Raw genomic sequence first — 21,057 nt, 5'->3', positions numbered from 1 at the left:
GGAATTCTCACCCCATGGGGAAGGAAGGATCCCCCGGGAATTCCCACCCTATCTTGGCAGTGGGATTTAATCTGGGAGCCAGCCTGGGTATCCCTGGGGGACTTCCCAACAAGCCCCGGGAATCTTTTCCTCTGGGAATCCCGACCCTGCCACCGTTCCTGGCCAAACCCCCTGGAGCACACGGAGCCGGGAGGGATCGACCAACACGGTCCCAGATTTATTGGCCAAGGCACGAGAAACCCTCCAGATCCCGGGATTCAAAGAAGGACTCGACCCAAGGAGCCCTGGGAGGACCCCAGGATGCGCCCGGAGCCCCCAGTCCCACGGCAGGGACGAGCTCAGCATGTCCCCAGAGGTGTCCCCCAGCAGGACCTCACCCGGCCAGCGGGTGTCCCCTTCCCAAAAAGGCCCCGGGATCGCTCCCGGTGGGACGAACCCCGCCGGGATCCAGCGGTTAAGGCAGGACGAGCCCGGAGGGACTCGGGGAGCGGGGGAAGGAGCGGGGGAAGGGGCTCCCGGAGCACCCCGCGCTCCGGCCGCCATTCCCGGGGCTCCGGGCTCGGGAAGGGCAGGGAAAGGCGCCCGGGGCAGCACCAGAGCAGGGGACAGGGAATGTCCCCCTGGGATGGACACGCACAGGGACACGGGGACACCGGGCAGACCCTGACACGCCTTTCCCGGGAAGGGGGAAACGGGAATGGGGATGGGGCAGGCGGCAGCTCCGCGGGCGCCCTGGGGTTGTCACTGCCCCGGGGGTGTCACCACTCCTGGAGTGTCACCGCCCCTGGGATGTCACTGCCCCGGGGGTGTCACCACTCCCGGAGTGTCACCGCCCCGGGGGTGTCGCCAGCTTGGAGGTGTCGCTGCCCCGGGGGCGTCACCGCCCAGGGGGTGTCACCGGCTCGGAGGTGTCGCTGCCCCAGGGGTGTCGCCGGATTGGAGATGTCACCACCCCGGCAGTGTCACAGTCCCAGGGATGTCACTGCCCCAGGGGTGTCACCACTCCTGGAGTGTCACCGCCCCGGGGGTGTCGCCAGCTTGGAAGTGTCGCTGTCCCGGCGGTGTCACTGCCCGGGGGGTGTCACCGGCTCGGAGGTGTCGCTGCCCCGGGGATGTCACCGCCCCGGGGGTGTCGCCAGCTTGGAGGTGTCACCAGCCCGGGGGGTGTCACCGGCTCGGAGGTGTCACCGCCCCGGGGGTGTCGCCGCTCGCTCGGGGACAGGCGGGAGGGGCCGGGGCTGGCGTCAATCGATCTCCTGCTCCCGACCTGGGCGGGGAAAAGGGAACGGAGAGGGAAAACACGGGACTGATAAATCAACGGATTAACGAGCGAATGAATTAATAAATCAGTTGGTTAACGGATTAATGGAGTAATAAATTAATAAATTAATAAATCAATAACTCAGCGGATTAATGAACTGATAAATGAATAAATTGGTACGTTGATAAATTGATAAATTAATACATTAATGGATTAATGGGGCCGCAGCTTGGAAAACTCCGGATCCTTTTCCAGGCTGGGAAAACTCCAGATCCTTTTCCAGGTTGGAAAACTCTGGATCCTTTTCCACACTGGGAAAACTCCGGATCCTTTTCCAGGCTGGAAAACTCTGGATCCTTTTCCAACCCCAGCAATTCCCATCATCCCAGCAAATCCATGGCAACCCCCAAAAAAATCCCAAATTCCTTCCAGGGTTGGGTGTGGGGAGGCTTTTCCCCAATCCCAGAGTGGGATGAGGGATGCAGGAGCTACTGGATGCTGGGAAAAAAACAGGAAAAAGACAGGAAAAACCAGGAAAAAGCAGGAAAAACTGGGATAAAGGGAAATGGAAAACCACAATTTGGGAAAATCCGATGGAAAACCCGTGGGAAAATGAAAATAGGGAGGGGAAAATCCCCCCTAAAACCCAACGAGCGTTTCCCCCGCGGATTTTAGGGAGAAAATGGGAATTATCCCAGATTTGCCAGAAACATCCACTCACCCTCTCTGCTCTCCGTGTTTTCCAGCAGCTGCAGAGCTGGGAAAAGGGAAAAAAAACCCATCCTGGGGTCAATCCCATCCAATTCCCAAAGGAAACGGCTCCAAAATCCCATTTTTGGGGGGATCAACCCCAAAAGCGACCCCCATTCCCGATTTCCCTGCAGAATTCCCAGGGTTTGGTCCTGTGCCAGTGCATAAAGGGAATCCCCAGGAACACCATGGAGCTGCTGATCTGGGAATTCTGTCATTTTATGAAGGAATTGGGAGATTTATTAAGGAATTAGGAGTTTTATTAAGGAATTTTGTCTTTTTATTAAGGAATGGCGAGGTTGGATTTGGGAATTCTGTAATTTTATTAAGGAATGGGGAGATTTATTAAGGAATTGGGAGGTTTATTAAGGAATTTTGTCATTTTATTAAGGAGTGGAGAGGTTTTATTTTGGAATTTGGGAGTTTTTTCTTGGAAATTGGAAGATTAAGGAATGGGGAGGTTTATGAAGGAATTGGGAGGTTTATTAAGGAATTCTGTCATTTTATTAAGGAATGGTTAGGTTTTATTAAGGATTTGGGAGGTTTTATTATGGAATTTGGGAAGTTTTATTTGGGAATTGGGAGGTTTTATTGAGAAATGGGGAGGTTTTATTAAGGAATGAGGAGGTTTATTAAGGAATTCTGTCATTTTATTAAGGAATTGGGAGGCTTTGTTTGGGAATTTGGAGGCTTTATTAGGGAATTTGAAGGTTTTATTAAGGAATGGGGAGGTTTATTAAGGAATGAGGTTTATTAAGGAATGGGGAGGTTTGATTAAGGAATTGGGAGGTTTTATTTGGGAATCTGAGAGGTTTTATTTGGAAACAGGGAGATTTTATTAAGGAATGGGGAGGTTTATTAAGGAATTGGGAGGTTTGATTTGGGAATTCTGTAATTTTATGAAGGAATGGGGAGGTTTGATTTGGGATTGGGGAGGTTTATGATGGAATGGGGAGGATTTATTTGGGAATGGGGAGGTTTATCCAGGATCAGGGGTGTCAGGAAATGGGAACAGGGAAGGGGCCACCCCGAACCAGGATGGGGCACCCACCTGTCTTGGGCTCCTCCCCCTCCTCATCCCGCTCCTCTGGCCCTGGAAAACAAGGATCCCGAGGTGGGAACCCCATTCCCAGGATTCTGGGGGTGCCCCTTGGAGCATCCTGACATTCCCAAAAATCCCAGCAGGAAAGCCCCAGCTCCCAGGGACAGCCAGGGGTTGGAGAGGGATCCCTGCATCCCCCAAAATCTGGGATTCCCCAAACTGGGAGGGTCCTCCCTCCCTCCCTCCCTCCCTCCAACGCCCACCGGGATCCCGGGAGGTTCCCAGCCCCTGCTGCTGTTCCTGGGAGCAAAATCCAGGGGAAAATCCCATGGGAAAATGTCATTTCCAAGGGAAACTGGGAGAGAAATCCAGGGAAAAAAGGTCATTCCCAATAGGAACTGGGAGAAAAATCCACGGGAAAAAATCCATGGAAAAAAGGTCATTCCCAATAGGAACTGGGAGCAAATCCATGGGAAAAAAATCAATGGAAAAAGCAATTCCTGAGAGAAACAGGGAGCAAAATCCATGGAAAAAAACATGAAAAAAAGGTAATTCCTGAAGGAAATTGGGAGCAAAATCCATGCAAAAAAGGTCATTCCTGAGGGAAACTGTGAGCAAATCCATGGGGAAAAAAAAACGTGGAAAAAAGGTCATTCCCGAGGGAAACTGGGAGAAAAATCCATGGGAAAAAGGTCATTCCCAATAGGAACTGGGAAAAAAATCCATGGGAAAAAAAATCCATGAATGAAAAGTCTTTCCCAATAGAAATTGGGAGCAAAATCCATGGAAAAAAGGTCATTCCCAATAGGAACTGGGAGCAAAATCCATGGAAAAAAATCAATGGTAAAAAGGTCATTCCTGAGGGAAATTGGGAGCAAAATCCATGGGAAAAAATCCATGGAAAAAGGCAATTCCTGAGAGAAATGGGGAGCAAAATCCATGGAGAAAAGGTCATTCCTGATGGAAACTGGGAGGAAAATCCATGGAGAAAAGGTGATTGCCGAGGGTGGCAGAGCCACTCTGGGAGCTCTTTCGGGAACAAACCTCCCTGCGGTGCAAACACCACCCCATAAAAATGTGGGATGTGACCCAAAACGGGAGAGGGAGGTGGGAAAGGAGCCTGGAGGCACCAGGGATGTCCTGGCCGTGGGAAAAGGGGACACGTGGCAGTGCCACTCGGCGGTGTCCCTGCGGTGGCACCGGTGCCATCCCCACCCGTCCCCTCCCGGGATTCACCTGCGCGCTCCTCGTCCTCCCGGCAGCTCTCCCGGATCTTCTGGTGGCACACGAAGGCCAGGACGCCCAGCAGGGCCACCACGCACACGGCCAGGGCCACTGTCACCCACAGGGCCACCGCCGGGAATGCCAGGGGCTGGCCTTGCGGGGAGGGACGGAAAGGGGCCTGGATCAGCACCCGGGAACACCGGGGGACCCCACAGCCACGGTGACCCCACAGCCTGGGTGATCCCATATCTGGGGTGATCCCATATTCAGGGTGACCCCATATCCAGGGTGATCCCATACCCAGCGTGATCCCACAGCCAGAGTGATCCCATATCCAGGGTGATCCCATATCCGAGGTGATCCCATATCTGAGGTGATCCCACATCTGGGGGGATCCCATATACAGGGTGATCCCAAACCCAGGGTGATCCCACACCCAGAGTGACCCCATATCCAGGATGGTCCAATATCCAGGCTGACCCCACATCTGGGGTGATCCGACACCCAGGATGCCCCAAAACCCAGGGTGATCCAACATTGGGGGTGACCCCACATGCAGGATGATCCAGGCTGGATCCCAACCCAGCCCCAGGAACTGCTTCCTGGGGGCACGGAATGTCCCCATGGAAGACTTCAAGGTCACCTGCTGCCACCCCCTGCCACGGGCAGTGCCACCTCCCCCCGGTCCCAGGCTGCCCAAGCCCTGTGCCACCCAGCCTGGGACACGGCCCCAACTCTCTCAGCTGGCTCTGGGTGCCAGTGCCACCTCCCCCAGCCCTCCTGAGTGCCACCATGGCCACCTCCCTCAATGCCTCCTGAGTGGCTCTGGGTGCCAGGGTCACCTCCCTCAGCCTGTCCTAGGTGGCTTTGGGTGCCAGTGCCACCACAGCCACCTCCCCCAGACCTCCTGTGTGCCACCACAGTCACCTCCCCCAGACCAAACTCAGATGGCTTTGGGTCCCAATGCCACCACAGTCACCTCCCCCCATGCCTCCCTGGCTGGCTTGGTGTGGCAATGCCACCAGTGTCACCTCCCCCAGCCCAAACTGGGTGGCTTTAGGTGCCAGTGCCACCACAGTCACCTCTTCCACTCCTCTAGGGTGCCACCACAGTTATCTCCCCCAATGACTCCTGGCTGGATTTAGGTGGCACTGCCACCTTCCCAGCCCCTCCTGACTGCTTTGGGTGGCAGTGCCACCTCCCCAGCCCCTCCTGACTGCTTTGGGTGGCAGTGCCACCTCCCCAGCCCCTCCTGGCTAGCTCTGGGTGGCAGTGCCACCTCCCTCAAGTCTCTCAGCTGGTTCTGTGTGCCAGTGCCACCTCCCCAGCCCTTCCTGGCAGCTTTGCCTGCCACTGTCACCTTCCCCAGCCCCTCCTGGCTGGCTCTGGGTGGCAGTGCCACCTCCCTCAAGTCTCTCAGCTGGCTCTGGGTGGCAGTGCCATCTCCCCAGCCCTCCTGGCTGGCTTGGGCTGTCATGGCCACCTCCCCTAGCCTGTCCTGGGTGGCTTTGGGTGCTAGTGCCACCACAGCCACCTTCCCCAGCCCCTCCTGGCTGGCTCTGGGTGGCAGTGCCACCTCCCCCAACTCTCTCACTGGCTTTGCCTGCCACTGTCACCTTCCCCAGCCCCTCCTGGCTGGCTCTGGGTGGCAGTGCCACCTCCCCCAACTCTCTCAGCTGGCTCTGTGTGCCAGTGTCCCCTCCTGGCCCCGGGCTCACCCGTGATGGTGACAGAGGCGTGGCCGTGCTGGCGCAGGGCGGCGTTGAGCACCAGGCACGAGTAGGTGACGCTGGGCTCCACCAGCACGCGCAGGACGCTGCGCACCTCGAACAGCCCCTCCTCGTTGGCCACCTGCCACGTGGTGACGTTGGCCGTCAGGTTGGCACCCCGGCTGTCCTGCCACAGCACGCTGGCCTCGGGGTAGCCGCGGGACGCGTGGCACGTCACCTCGGCCACGTCGCCCGGCTTCAGGTCCTTGCTGGGCTCCAGGTGCACGCTGGGCTTGGAGTAGGGGGCTGTGGGGACAGAGGGGACAGCAGTGAGGATTGGAGCAGAGGCGGGGACAGCCGGGATTGGGATCCTGCAGCTGCCAGGACTGGGATCTTCCAGTGCCAAACCCATCCTAGCTGAGGGACACTCCTGGCTGAGGTGCCCCTCTCTGTCACTCCCCTGGGAACATTTTGGGGAGATGCTGTGGGGGACAAGGACGGAGGACGAGAGTGAGGATTGGGATGGGGAGCTGGGCCAGCCCTGATTGGGATGGGCTCTTCCAGCTGCCAAACCCACCCTAACTGAAGGACACTGCTGGCCCAGGTGGCCCTGCAGCCAGGAACCTCAGCAGGGCAAGGATTGCACTGCCCAGGGAATATTTTGGGGACAAGGGGGGACTGCTGTGAGGACTGGGATCAGGGCCAGCTCTGACTGGGACGGGCTCTTCCAGCTGCCAAACTCATCCTCAGCTGAGGGGCACTGCTGGCTGAGGTGGCCCCACAGCCAGCAGCCTCAGCAGGGCACAGATTGTGCTGCCCAGGGAACATTTTGGGGAGGTGCTGTGGGGGACAAGGAGTGGGGACTGGAGCGAGGAGTGGGATGGGGAGCTGGGCCAGCCCTGGGATGGGCCTAAACCCATCCTCAGCTGAGGGGCACTGCTGGCTGAGGTGGCCCCACAGAGAGGAGCCTCAGCAGTGCACGGATCATGCTGCCCAGGGAATATTTTGGGGAGGTGCTGTGGGGGACAAGAGAGGCCTGGAGAAAGGATTGGGATGGGGAGCTGGGCCAGCAGCAATTGGGATGGGGCTAAACCCATCCTCAGCTGGCTGAGGTGGCCCCACAGAGAGGAACCTCAGCAGTGCACGGATCATTCTGCCCAGGGAATATTTCAGAAACCAGGAGGGGACCAGAGTAGGGAACAGAATGAGGAGCTGAGCCAGCTCTGAGACGAGGCCAAACCCACCCTCAACCCCTCTCTCTCCGTGCCCTGGGAACACTTTGGGGCGCCTCTCCCCACACCTGCAGGGCTCCTCACCCGCCACCTGCAGCGCGACGGCGGCGCTGTCGTAGTCGCGCACGCGCACGAAGCAGGTGAAGCTGCCCTCGTCGGAGATGCGCACGCGGCGCAGCAGCAGCGAGACGTTGCCCCGCTGCAGCTGGTCGTAGAAGAGCGCGGTGCGGTTGGCGTAGCCGCGGCCCTGGTCCTGCAGGCGGTCGCGGCCGCCGGAGAAGCCGTGCACCAGGCGCTTGGTGTCCGTCAGCTGCCAGATGAGGCTCAGCTCGGCCAGGCTGAAGTTGGCCTCGGGGGAGAAGGAACACAGCAGGGTGGCGTCGTGGCCAAACAGGGCCACCACGGGCTCCTCCGGCACCTGGATCTCCATGGCATCTGTGGGAGGGGATGGGGACACGCTGGGACACCTGCTGGAGAACCTGCGGGATTCTGCACCTGGATGGCGTCCAGAAAAATGAGGGATGCCCATGGGAGGGACACATGGACAGGTGGCATCTCAGGACTGTCCCCAGCCATGTCACCCTGATGGAAGGGGGACAGTTCCACATCCAGCACCAAAGTGGGCACCTTCAGCTGCCAGGAGCACCCAGACATGGATAACACCCAAGCAATGCCCATGGGAGGGACTCATGGAGAGGTGGCACTTCAGAATTGTCACCAGACATGCCACCCTGATGGAAGGGGGACAATCCCAGACAAACGAGAGGCACCTTCAGCTGCCAGGAGCAGCCATGGGCACCCAAACATGGATAACACCCAAGGAATGCCCATGGGAGGGACACATGGACAGGTGGCATCTCAGGACTGTCCCCAGCCATGTCACCCTGATGGAAGGGGGACAGTTCCACATCCAGCACCAAAGTGGGCACCTTCAGCTGCCAGGAGCACCCAGACATGGATAACACCCAAGCAATGCCCATGGAGAGACAGGCAGTTGGCATTTCAGGATTGTCACTGGCCATGACACCCTGATGGAAGGGGGACAATCCCAGACAAACGAGAGGCACCTTCAGCTGCCAGGAGCAGCCATGGGCACCCAAACCTGCTCAAGGACACAGAGCCCGGATTGTCCCCATGGGGACAGGACAGCTGGTGGCAGTGCTGGGGACACAGTCCCCAGGAGGAGGCAGCCCTGGCCAGGCTGGCAGCACTAGGTGGCACCAGTGCTCCAGCATGGTGCCAGCTGGGGTGGCACAGCATGATTCCAGCTCATCCCAGTGCCCTGGCACAATTCCAGCCCCATCCCAGTGCCCTGGCACGATTCCAGCCCCATCCCAGAGCCCAGCCCCACTCACCTGCCAGGCTGAGTGCCAGGATGAGCAGCGGGAAGGGCATCCTTGGCACGGGAAAAAACGGGATGAGGGAGCAGGAGCGGGAATCCTGGTGGGGGGGATCCTCTCTGGGAAGCCGGAGCTGGGGGGAAACACAAGGAAAGGCTGGGATGGTGAGACAGAGAGAGGGAACAGGCTGGGGATCCCATGGCAGCCATTCCCAGGGATCCTGGGGATCCCACACCAGCAGTTCCTGGGGAGCACCACCCTATCAGGACACACGGTGAATGGGGTTTTCGGTCCAGCCTGGCACAGCCCAGAGGGAGTCACGGACAGGGCCCAGCACGGAGGGAGCCAGATCAGAGGGGGAACTGGGACGCCAGGGGAGAAAGGACAGGGCAATGATGAGGGGGCACAACCCGGAGGCTCGCCCTGGTGCGGGGGACGGCGAGGAGCGGGGGGAAGAAAGATACAGAAAGGCACGGACCGGACCGGAGGCACACGGAAAGAAAGGACAAAGGGATCAGGAAGGCGACAGGACCGGACAGCGGAGGCAAGGAAAGGCACGGGAACGGACCGGACGGACAGGGAGGGACAGGACAAGGACGAAGGGGGATAAAGGAAACGGGTTTCTCTCCTCCGGCTCACATCTTTGGACGTCCACTCGGCTAGCGCTTATTACCCATTCCCCCCGCCTCGAACGACCCTCCCCCCTTCCCTACGCTAATCAATACCCTCACACGACCCCTACGAGTATTCACCTACGACTGAAAGGAACGGAAAGGAAAGGCCGGAAATGGGTACGCAGTAAAGGACCGGAAAGTGAAAGTCTACAGGTACAAGGCGCCGGGAAAAGTGAACGGCAATGGACCATGTCACGGAGTACCACACTTCATTCCGTCACTTCCCTTCCCTCCCTTGACCATTACCCTTCCCTTCCCTAATCCTCCACTTCCCTTCCATCTCCTTCCCTTCCTACTTGGAATCTGCTCCGGGCAGCGGCGCCACCCCGGGTCCCTCCCTGTCCCCTCCCTGGGCCACCCCGGGTCCCTCCCTGTCCCCTCCCTGGGCCACCCCGGGTCCCTCCCTGTCCCCTCCCTGGGCCATGCCAGCCCATCCCAGGGTCCCGCTGGGATCTGTGGGGTCCTGTGCCTGTAGGGTCACGGTGCTGCCTCTCCCTGTGCCATCCCGTCCCAAGGTCCCCTCCCTGTGTCCCCTCCCTGTCCCATCCCATCCCAGGGTCCCCCTGTATCCTGTCCCTATCCCAGCATATCCCAGCGTCAATTGTGTCCTGTCCCTGTCCCCTCCCTTTCCCCTATCTGTCCCATCCCATCCCAGGGTCCCGTTGTGTCCCCTCCGTGTCCCCTCCCTGTCCCAGCCCATGCCAGGGTCCCTGCCCGGAGCCCCTGGCACTGGCACCCCCATCCCTGTGGGGTCACGGCACTGCCACCACCACATCTGTGGGGTCATGGCACTGCCACCCCTGTAGGGTCATGGCACGGCCACCCCTGTGGCTCCCACGGGGAAACTGAGGCACAAAGAGGGGAAAAGGTCCAGGGAATGGGGGAAAAGTGAGGCACAAAGGGGGAAACTGAGGCACAGTGAATGGGGAAGCTGAGGCACAGGGAATGGGGAAGCTGAGGCACAGGGAATGGGGAAACTGAGGCACAAGGGGAAACTGAGGCACAGGATGAAACTGAGGCACAAGGGGAAAACAGCAATAGGGAATGGGGGAAACTAAATCCCAAAGGGGAAACTGAGGCACAGGATGAAACCGAGGCACGGGGAATGGGGAAACTGAGGCCCGTTTCTATCCCAAGAGCCCTAAGAGCGTTTCCCCTCTCCTTCCCTCCCGAGCACGAGGCAAAACAGAAAATCCAGGATTTTTCCCACCCCCTGTCCCAAACTTTTCCCAACCTGACCCATCCCAGGCGGCCGGGAAGGAGGGAAAGGAGATGGGGGGAGAGGAAAACCCTGACTCCTCCCCCTTGGAAGCTTCCCCTTCTCCTGGGGGTGTTGAACAAATCCTCTCTTCCCTACAGTGACCCTACAGATCCTGCCAGGCCGGCTCGGGGGTCACAGCAAAGGGACACCCGTGTCCCCAACCCTCCGTGCCGTGACTCAGTTTCCCCAAGACCTCCCGCGGGCATAGAAGGAATCCCACAAAAACTGGGAATAATGAAATGCCCCAGCACCAGACCTCACCCTTTCCCTGGTTCTTTACAATCCCAAATTATCCCCCTGAGGTGCCAAGGAAACACCTCCGGGTGCAGGGAGGAGTCCTGACCATCTGTTAACCCTTTCAGGGCTTCAATCCTCCCTCGAGCGACAGAAAGGAACAAGATGGTCAAGAACCACACGAAGAACAACCCATGAAAAGGAAGCCCCAGATGGGAGGGATGCCTTAATTTCAGGGTTAAAATCCTCCTGTAAGCTTTAAAGGAAAAGACTCTTTTTCCCTACAACCCATGAAACTGTGGGGAGATGAAGGGGTCAGATTGATACCGAGCAGAGGCCTCCATGCTGAAGTTAGCAGAAGTTTAACCAGAGAGAAAAAGAAAAGAGTTTTCTTTTCCTTCCTTCTTGATCTCTGCTCCCAGAGATGAAGATAATTTTAGAGATAGATAACGAAAAGTTCTACCTCCAAACAGCTCACCTTTAAAACAACACCCCACAAGTGAACACAACCCATAAACGAGCTGTGGGAAGGCTGGTGGGAAATAAGAGGGGCTTCAGGATAACAGATTTCCCCAAATTTACAAACTGAAAGAGCCACGACAGAAATGTTCTCCTTCCTCACAAAAAAGTCTCCCTAACATCAACAAGAACGACTTCTCTCCCTAAGAGAACTAAAGAAAGATCATTTTAGGAGTAAACTAAATAAAAGTTTAATTTTGGGGTGCCTGGGACAGCCCCTCCTCTGCCCCTCTCCTTGAGCCAAGAGCCAGGCTCTGCTCAGGACTATTTTTAGGTCCTGCTCGAGTTGTGGGCGTGCAGCAGCAACGCCTCCCGTGGGGCTCTGTGGGGATGGGAGAGGACACAGCCCTCAAATCCCACCGGGGGTTTGGGGCTAGGAGGGGACAAGGATTCAGGGTGACACCTGGCAGGAGGAAGGGATGAGGATCTGGGGTGATACTGGGAAGGAGGAAGGGATTGAGGGTGATAGGAAGGAGGGAAAAGGATTTGGGGTGCAATACTGGGAAGGAAGAAGGGATTTAGGGTGATAGGAAAGAAGAAGGGATGAGGATTTGGGGTGGAATACTGGGAAGAAGGTAGGGACGAGGATTTGGGGTGGAATACTGGGAAGGAAGAAGGGATGAGGATTTGGGGTGCAATACTGGGAAGGAAGAAGGGATGAGGATTTGGGGTGCAATACTGGGAAGGAAGAAGGGATGAGGATTTGGGGTGCAATACTGGGAAGGAAGAAGGGATGAGGATTTGGGGTGCAATACTGGGAAGGAAGAAGGGATGAGGATTTGGGGTGGAATACTGGGAAGAAGGTAGGGACAAGGATTTGGGGTGCAATAATGGGGAGAAGGAGGGATTTAGGATGATAGGAAAGAAGAAGGGATGAAGATTTGGGGTGGAATACTGGGAAGGAAGAAGGGATGAGGATCTGGGGTGCAATACTGGGAAAGAAGAAGGGATGAGGATTTGGGGTGCAGTACTGGGAAGGAAGAAGGGATGAGGATTTGGGGTGCAGTACTGGGAAAGAAGAAGGGATGAGGATTTGGGGTGCAATACTGGGAAAGAAGAAGGGATGAGGATTTGGGGTGCAATACTTGGCAGAAGGAAGAGATTGGGATTCAGGTTGTTCCTTGCCGGGAGAAAGGGACTGGGATTCGGGGTGATCCTTGCCGGGAGGAAGGGATTGGGATTCGGGGTGATCCTTGCCGGGAGGAAGGGATTGGGATTCGGGGTGATCCTTGCCGGGAGAAAGGGATTGGGATTCGGGGTGATCCTTGCCGGGAGGAAGGAACAAGGACTCGGGTTGATCCTGGCCGGGAGGAAGGGATTTCGATTCGGGATGCCCCAGCGGGCCGGAGGAAGGCTGGGCGGGCACTCCCTTGTCTGGCCGGGGGAAAAGGGGAACCAGCGCTTCCTCCCAGGACCGCGGGCCGCCGTCAGCCCCCGCATACCCAAGCGGGCGCTTCCAGCGGCATTCCCGAGCATCCCGGGGTGCCACCCTCCCTGCACCCACCCCCGCCTGCGCCCCGGGGGCCGGGGGGACCCCCGCAGTCCCCCAACCCCCGCGGGGCTCCCCGAACCCGCCGGGGGGGCCCATTCATTCCTCCCTCCTTCCCTCCCTCCTTTCTCCCCCCGCCGTGCCCGGAACCCCGCCCGGCGCCGAGCGCGGCCCGCGGGAGGGGCGGCGGAGCGGGGCGGCCCCGCAGCTCCCCCCGGGCTGGAGCGGCCCCGCTCCGCCGCAGCCGCGACCCCCGAGCCCCCCGAGCCCCCGGCACTCACCGGGCCCGCGGCGGAGGCAGCGCGGGCGGCGGGCGGCGGCCCCGGCTGGATTGGCTGAGAGCGCTTCCTGCCGGGAACGGCGCGGGAGGAGCCTGGAGCGGGACACGGAGCCAGGGGATTGGGGAGCCGGGAATGGGGATTGGGGAGCTGGGAATGGGACACGGAGCCGGGGGATTGGGGAGCCGGGAATGGGACAGGGAACGAGGGGATTGGGGAGCCGGGAATGGGGATTGGGGAGCCGGGAATGGGACACGGAGCGAGGGGATTGGGGAGCCGGGAATGGGACACGGAGCGAGGGGATTGGGGAGCCGGGAATGGGACACGGAGCGAGGGGATTGGGGAGCCGGGAATGGGACACTGAGCCAGGGTATTGGAGAGCCGGGAATAGGGATTGGGGAGCCGGGAATGGGACAGGGAGCGAGGGGATTGGGGAGCCGGGAATGGGGATTGGGGAGCCGGGAATGGGACAGGGAGCGAGGGGATTGGGGAGCCGGGAATGGGGATTGGGGAGCCGGGAATGGGACAGGGAGCGAGGGGATTGGGGAGCCGGGAATGGGGATTGGGGAGCCGGGAATGGGACACGGAGCGAGGGGATTGGGGAGCCGGGAATGGGACACGGAGCGAGGGGATTGGGGAGCCGGGAATGGGACACGGAGCGAGGGGATTGGGGAGCCGGGAATGGGACACTGAGCCAGGGTATTGGAGAGCCGGGAATAGGGATTGGGGAGCCGGGAATGGGACAGGGAGCGAGGGGATTGGGGAGCCGGGAATGGGGATTGGGAGCCGGGAATGGGACAGGGAGCGAGGGGATTGGGGAGCCGGGAATGGGGATTGGGGAGCCGGGAATGGGACAGGGAGCGAGGGGATTGGGGAGCCGGGAATGGGGATTGGGGAGCCGGGAATGGGACAGGGAGCGAGGGGATTGGGGAGCCGGGAATGGGGACTGGGGACCCGGGAATGGGGATTGGGGAGCCGGGAATGGGACAGGGAGCGAGGGGATTGGGGAGCCGGGAATGGGGATTGGGGAGCCGGGAATGGGACAGGGAGCGAGGGGATTGGGGAGCCGGGAATGGGGATTGGGGAGCCGGGAATGGGGATTGGGGAGCCTGGGGAATTGGGGAGGGGGGAGCCTGGAGAGGAGGATTGGGGAGCGCTGAGCAGGGGATTGGGGAGCAGTGATCTGGGGATTGGAGTGCCTGGGATTTTGGGGATCTCAGAGTCAGGATGAGGTGCAGGGAACCGGGGATTTTGGGGATCTCAGATTTGGGTTGAGGTGCACAGAATGAGGGATTTTGCGAACGTCAGATGCAGGATGAGATACATGGAACCAGGGATTTTGGAGATCTCAAATTCAGGATTTTGGAGATCTCAGATTCAGGATTTTGGGGATCTCAAATTCGGGATTTTGGGGATCTCAAATTCCGGATTTTGGAGATCTCAAATTCGGGATTTTGGGGATCTCAAATTCCGGATTTTGGAGATCTCAAATTCAGGATTTTGGAGATCTCAAATTTGGGATTTTGGGGATCTTGAATTCGGGTTTTTGGGGATCTCAAATTAGGGATTTTTGAGATCTCAGATTCAGGATTTTGGGGATCTCAAATTCAGGATTTTGGAGATCTCAAATTTGGAATTTTGGAGATCTCAAATTCGGGATTTTGGAGATCTCAAATTTGGAATTTTGGGGATCTCAAATTCACGATTTTGGAGATCTCAAATTTGGAATTTTGGAGATCTCAGATTTGGAATTTTGGAGATCTCAAATTCGGGATTTTGGGGATCTCAGATTCAGGATTTTGGAGATCTCAGATTTGGGATTTTGGAGATCTCAAATTCAGGATTTTTGAGTTATCAAATTCAGGATTTTGGAGATCTCAAATTTGGAATTTTGGAGATCTCAAATTCGGGATTTTGGAGATCTCAAATTTGGAATTTTGGGGATCTCAAATTCAGGATTTTGGAGATCTCAAATTTGGGATTTTGGAGTTATCAAATTCAGGATTTTGGGGATCTCAAATTAGGGATGAAATGCACAGAACCAGGGATTTTGGAGATCTCAGATTCGGGATTTTGGGGATCTCAGATTCAGGATTTTGGGGATCCCAAATTCAGCATGAGGTGCATCAACCAGGCAGGAGGGCTGAGCCGTCTCCCGTGGGGAGGACAGAATTTGCAGCTGGAATTTGCCAGGTGGAGCCCAGGCTGCTTCCCAGGCAATTCCTGGTTAATGATTTCCCCACCCCGTGCCTGGCAGAAAGCACTGCTGGGAACACGGGAGGAATTTAGGGAATAAACCTAAATTCACCTCCAATTAGAGGTTAAAAATCTCAAAAAAAAAAAAAAAAAAAATCAAAATTTTTTTTGAGAAATTAAAAAAAATTCTCAAATTTGAAAAAATCTTGAATTTTCAAATTAGATCTCGAGTTGGAAAAATCAAAAAATCTTTTTTTTTTTTTTTTTTTTTTGATTTTTTTCAAATCAAATGAAATCTGAATAGAGCAAACCAAACCCAGGGGAAACCTCAAATTTTGGGACCCCCAAAGCCAGGGTGGTTTGGGGTTTTTCCTGGCTGCAGAGCACAGGAAACTCCTCACCCTTCTGATTACAGGGCAGAGCTGCAAGTGGAAAGGTGAGAGAGTTAAAATAACCCCAGGCCTGCTCTATTTAAACCATTCCATGGTTGGTTTGTTTCTTATTTTTTGTTTTCCCCTGGCAGGCGAGGAAGGATTTTGCAGGGAAGGATTTTGCAAGGAAGGATTTTTCTTTTGAGAGGAGAAATGTTGATTTGGAAATGTTATGGAATAAGATGGGAAAAAATATTTTAAAGGATAGTTTTATAAATAAGATTGGGTGCTTTAAAGAAATGGAATTATGAAGGATTTTAATTAGTAGGATTTATGAGGTGTCGTTTTAGATGATTTTTACCTGTATTTTTATATCATTTTAAATATTTTTACCTGTATTTAACACCAATCATATATAATTTTACCTATATTTTTACCTATATTTTAACACAATCACCTCTGGTTTTGCCTAAATTTTATCTATTTAATTTTTATTTATTTTTTATATTTTTATCTATATTTTTACCTGTATTTTTATTTTTTTTTTATATTTTTATCTATATTTTTACCTGTATTTTTTTTGTATTTTTACCTATATTTAACTCCAATCACATATAATTTTACCTATATTTTTACCTTTATTTAACACAACCACCCATATATTTACCTATATTTACCTATATTTTAACACAAATCACCTATATTTTTACCTCTATTTTTACCTATATTTAACACCAATCACCTCTGTTTTTACCTGGATTTTATCTATATTTTTTATATTTTTATCTATATTTTACCTCTATTTTTATATATTTTTTAATATTTTATCTATATTTTACTAGTATTTTAATATTTTTTAATATATTTTATCTATATTTTTACCTGTATTTTAAATATATTTTTTGTATTTTTATCTATATTTTTACCTGTATTTTTAATATATTTTTTATATTTTAATCTATATTTTACCAGTATTTTTACATAATTTTTTATATTTTATCTTTATTTTTACCTGTATTTAACACCAATCACATCTATTGTAACCTATATTTTACCTACATTTTTACCTATATTTAACACAAATCACCTATAATTTTACCTATATTTTTACCCATATTTTAACACCAATCACCTATATTTTATCTATATTTTACCTATATTTTATCTATATTTTAACACAAATCACCTATAATTTTATCTATATTTTACCTATATTTTAACACAATCACCCATATTGTAACCTATATTTTTTGCCTATATTTACCAATATTTTAACCTATATTTTACCTATATTTTTACCTATCTATAACACCAATCACCTATAATTTTACCTATATTTTATCTGTATTTTACCTACATTTTAACACAATCACCTATATTTAACACCAATCACCTCTATTTCTACCTATATTTTATCTATATTTCTACCTTTATTTTAACACAAATCACCTTATTTTACCTATATTTTATCTATACTTTTATCTATATTTCAACACCAATTATCTATATTTTACCTATATTCTTACCCATATTTTAACACCAATCACCTCTATTTTTACCTATATTTTACCTATATTTTATCTATATTTTAACACAAATCACCTATAATTTTACCTATATTTTATCTATATTTTTACCTATATTTTAACACAATCACCCATATTATTACCAATATTTTTGCCTATATTTACCTATATTTTACCAATATTTACCTACATTTTAACACAAATCACCTATATTTTTACCTATGTTTTATCTGTATTTTTACCTATATTTTAACACAATCACCTATACTTTTACCTATGTTTTACCTATATTTAACACCAATCACCTATATTTTTACCTATATTTTACCTATATTTTTGCCTATATTTTAACACAAATCACCTATATTTTACCCATATTTTTACCCATATTTTAACACCAATCACCTATATTTTACCTATCTTTTACCTATGTTTTACCTATATTTAACACCAATCACCTATATTTTAACCTATATTTTACCTATATTTTTACCTATCTTTAACACAATCACATATATTTTTACTTATATTTTAACCTATATTTAACACCACACACCTTATTTTTACCTATATTTTACCTGTATTTTTACCTCTATTTACCTAAAATCACCTATCTTTTTACCTATATTTTACCTATATTTTTATCTATATTTTAACAAACACAATCACCTATATTTTACCCATATTTTAACTTATATTTAACACCAATCACCTCTATTTTTACCTGGATTTTACCTATATTTTAACACCAATCACCTCTATTTTAATCTGTATTTTCTGCCTACATTTAACCCCAGCCGAGGGCTGTGCCCTTTCTCAGAGGCTTTTCCAGGATGAAAAGCTCCTCTGTTCTGGGAGGATGAAGGGATGAGGGGCCAGCTGTGCTCCAGGCCCTTCCCTCCCCCAGGCATGGAAAATGAGCTTTTCCCCTTCTCCTTTCCTCCTGCTTCCTCCACCAGCATCCCAAACCCAGCCAGGACAGCAGGAAGAAGGCAGAAAAGTAGATTATTGTCAGATTTAACCCTTTTCTGACCCAGCTGTAAAAACTTTTATTCCATTTTCAGTCTCATGAGAAGGGTGAGACAATCCAGATGTTATAATCACACCATCACAATCAGAGGCCAGCTCTTTCCTAATTGCATTATAAGCATTTCTTGGCCTAGCAGCTGGAAATGCCTTCAAGCCAATCACCTAAAATTCACCTCTCATAGTTCTGTTTCTCCAGAGTGTCTGGTCTTACTTGCAAGGCCATCCTTTGAAAGTTGTTTCTGGTTCCATTTCTCTCCCAGCCATGTCTGTCCTGTTCCATGGCATTTCTCAGTCAGCATTTCTTAGCTCAAGCTTTGCACACAGATATGTGAGCCTTCTGTCAGGCTGGGAGAATTCTCTACAAATCCATTTCCCACACAGATTTTTCCCCCACCCTAAACTGAGGAAATACTCTGGCATCCCCCCTCAGCCCTGGAAGGCAGCAGGAGCATCCACCTGGCAAAATTCCTGTCAAAATTCCTGGCAAAAATTCCCAGAAGAGCAGGAAGGAAGGAGCCAGAGGTTCCTGCCCCAGGAATGAATTCAGCCCAGCTGTGTGTAAATATCAGCCAGGTGTTTTGTTAGCAGAGAAAAGCCACCAGGCTTTGCTTTGGCCCAGCAAAGATTGCTCCCAGCGTGGCTTTCCTCCCTCCAGGTTTGGGGGAAAAAAGAGCTGTTCTCTCGAAAAGGTTTTTTTGAGGTCTTTTCTTCAATAAACTACAGCAAACAAACTCCTTTGGGGCAGCCAGGCAGGACAAACAGCTGGCAGTGCCCACGGGGTCACTGTGTGCCCAGGGCAGCCAGTGCCAGCTGGCACAGGGTGAGGACGAAGGGCCAGGGCTGCTGCACCAAAGAGCTGCACGGACCTGGAGGCTTCACCCCACACTCTGACTGACCTGGAGTTGGGAAATAGAAATCCTAAAGCAGGGCTGCCCTGAGCGGCTGTGGGTGCCCTGGCAGTGCCAAGGCCAGGCTGGGCAGGGCTGGGAGCACCCTGGCACAGCGGGAGGTGGCCCTGCCCGGGCAGGATGGGGTTAAGGTCCCCGTGGGGTTCTGTGATCCCAGGAGCTGAGGGCCATCCCAAGATCCTCTGGAGATCTCTCCTGGCTCCTGCCCAGGAGGTGCCACCAGCATCACACAGGGCCTGTGAGGGATCCAGAGGCACGTCCTGCTGTGCACAGACACACAGACACATGGACACAGGGACACACAGACAGATGGACACACTGCCCTGCCCTGCCCTGTCCTGCACCCCAGTGCTCCAGAGGCACATCCTGCTGCACACAGACACACAGACACACAGACAGATGGACACACTGCCCTGCCCTGTCCTGCACCCCAGTGCTCCAGAGGCACACACTGCACATGGACACACGGACACAGGGACACATGGATACACTGCCCCACTGCCCCAGAGGCACATCCTGCTGCCAGGCTGCCATGGACATACAGACACACAGACATATGGATGCATGGACACACAGATATATGGACACACAGACACACTGCCCTGCCCTGTCCCATGTTGCACTCCACTGCCCCAGGGGCACATCCTGCTGCCAGGCTGCCATGGACATACAGACACACAGACACAAGGATGCATGGACACACAGACACACAGACACACAGCCCTGCCCTGCCCTGCACCCCACTGCCCCAGGGGCACATCTTGCTGCACACTGACACACAGACACACGGACGCACGGACACACAGCCACATGCCCAAAGCCCAGGCTCCTGTGAGAGTCCCTGCAGCGGGACACCGCCCCTCTCCCTGCCCAGCCCAATTTCCCACCAAACCCTGGAGTGGGAAAGGCGCTGGAAGCTGAGAGATCCCAGCAGGGAGCTCAGCCGGAGCCAGGCAGGCAGTGCTGCCCCAGCCCAGCCCCCCCTGTGGCTGTCCCAGTCACCCCAGCGTTGGGAAAGGGCTGATCCCACGGGAAGGGAGCCTGGGGTGGAATAACCCCGTGCTGCTGCTCGTGGAGCAGCTGACTGAGCACACTGCATTGCCAGGCTCGCTTATTTTTGGAGCCCACCCCGCGGCACACAGCACGGAGGTTTTTTCCAAGAAAAGCCCTTCCCAAAGTGGCTTCTCCACCTCAGCAGCATCCTCCTCCTCCTTCCCCTTCCTCTGAGGCAGCTGCCAGCACGGAAAGAAGAATGGGAAAAGCACGTTCACTCTCCTGTGAACATGTAAAAAGTTTAATAAAGGACAGAAGGAGACAAGGAGCACAGAGCAAAGGTTATGGCATCAGCCAAGAGCTCCCTGTTATCTTCAGGGATACCCTTAAATATATTTTAATTCCATCAGCCTGGAACTTTTTAAATGTTCACAGGAGAGTGAACATGTTTTTCACAGCCACTCATCATCAGCTGGCTGCTCCAGGGCAGGGACCCACCTGGGGAAGGGCCACGGTCCCCTCAGGAACACAGGGACACTCAGGGCAGCTCTCCATGGAAACACAGAGCCTGGGTAACCTTTTGTCTTGGTTTGAAAAGGCAGGTGAGGAAGGGAGCAACCTCCCTTGAAATGGAAAATGGAACCCCCCCCCTCCCTCTGAATTGTTGTAATTTGGAAATTGAGGGGCTCTCAGGGAAAGATATGGGAGTAGGAATAACAGTTATTAGGGAAAAATAAAAAATTGCAATATAAATAATATAAAACAAACCACTGAGAGAGTGAGAGCAGGCCCTGGCTCCCTGTGTGTCAGGGTGGTGGCACAGTCCCATCCCAGGGGGGCTCAGGTTGGTGGCACAGTCCCATCCCAGGGGGCTCATGGTGGTGGCACAGCCCCATCCCAGGGGGGGCTCAGGGTGGTGGCACAGCCCCATCCCAGGGGGGCTCAGGGTGGTGGACACAGCCCCATCCCAGGGGGGCTCAGGGTGGTGGCACAGTCCCCATCCCAGGGGGGCTCAGGGTGG

General features: G+C 53.3%; 1 protein-coding gene across 2 annotated transcripts; it reads right to left on the bottom strand.

Moving 5' to 3' along the window:
- Nucleotides 1–1,128: 1,128 nt before the first annotated feature.
- On the bottom strand, nt 1,129–13,057 carry CD276 (CD276 molecule). 2 transcript variants are annotated; one of them, XM_050978594.1, is made up of 8 exons: nt 13,017–13,057; nt 8,574–8,691; nt 7,303–7,653; nt 5,996–6,292; nt 4,290–4,430; nt 3,063–3,104; nt 1,983–2,018; nt 1,129–1,267 (listed from the first exon to the last, which is right to left on the bottom strand). In XM_050978594.1, the coding sequence occupies exons 2-8, from the start codon at nt 8,611–8,613 to the stop codon at nt 1,245–1,247; spliced, it is 930 nt and encodes a 309-aa protein (XP_050834551.1). In that variant the 5' UTR covers nt 8,614–8,691; nt 13,017–13,057; the 3' UTR covers nt 1,129–1,244. The 2 variants fall into 2 exon arrangements, with proteins under 2 accessions (XP_050834551.1, XP_050834552.1); XM_050978595.1 differs by lacking the exon at nt 3,063–3,104.
- Nucleotides 13,058–21,057: the final 8,000 nt, after the last annotated feature.

This window comes from Serinus canaria, chromosome 10 (assembly GCF_022539315.1).
Source record: "Serinus canaria isolate serCan28SL12 chromosome 10, serCan2020, whole genome shotgun sequence".
NCBI lineage: Eukaryota > Metazoa > Chordata > Aves > Passeriformes > Fringillidae > Serinus > Serinus canaria.
This window is presented reverse-complemented; position numbering and strand designations above follow the sequence as displayed.

Coding starts and splice junctions, on each gene's coding strand:
- CD276 (XM_050978594.1), bottom strand. CDS start 8,613: ATGCCCTTCCCGCTGCTCATCCTGGCACTCAGCCTGGCAG. Junction 6,293..7,302: donor CGTCGCGCTGCAGGTGGCGG/GTGAGGAGCCCT, acceptor CTGTCCCCACAG/CCCCCTACTCCAAGCCCAGC. Junction 3,105..4,289: donor GGAGGACGAGGAGCGCGCAG/GTGAATCCCGGG, acceptor CTTGTTTTCCAG/GGCCAGAGGAGCGGGATGAG.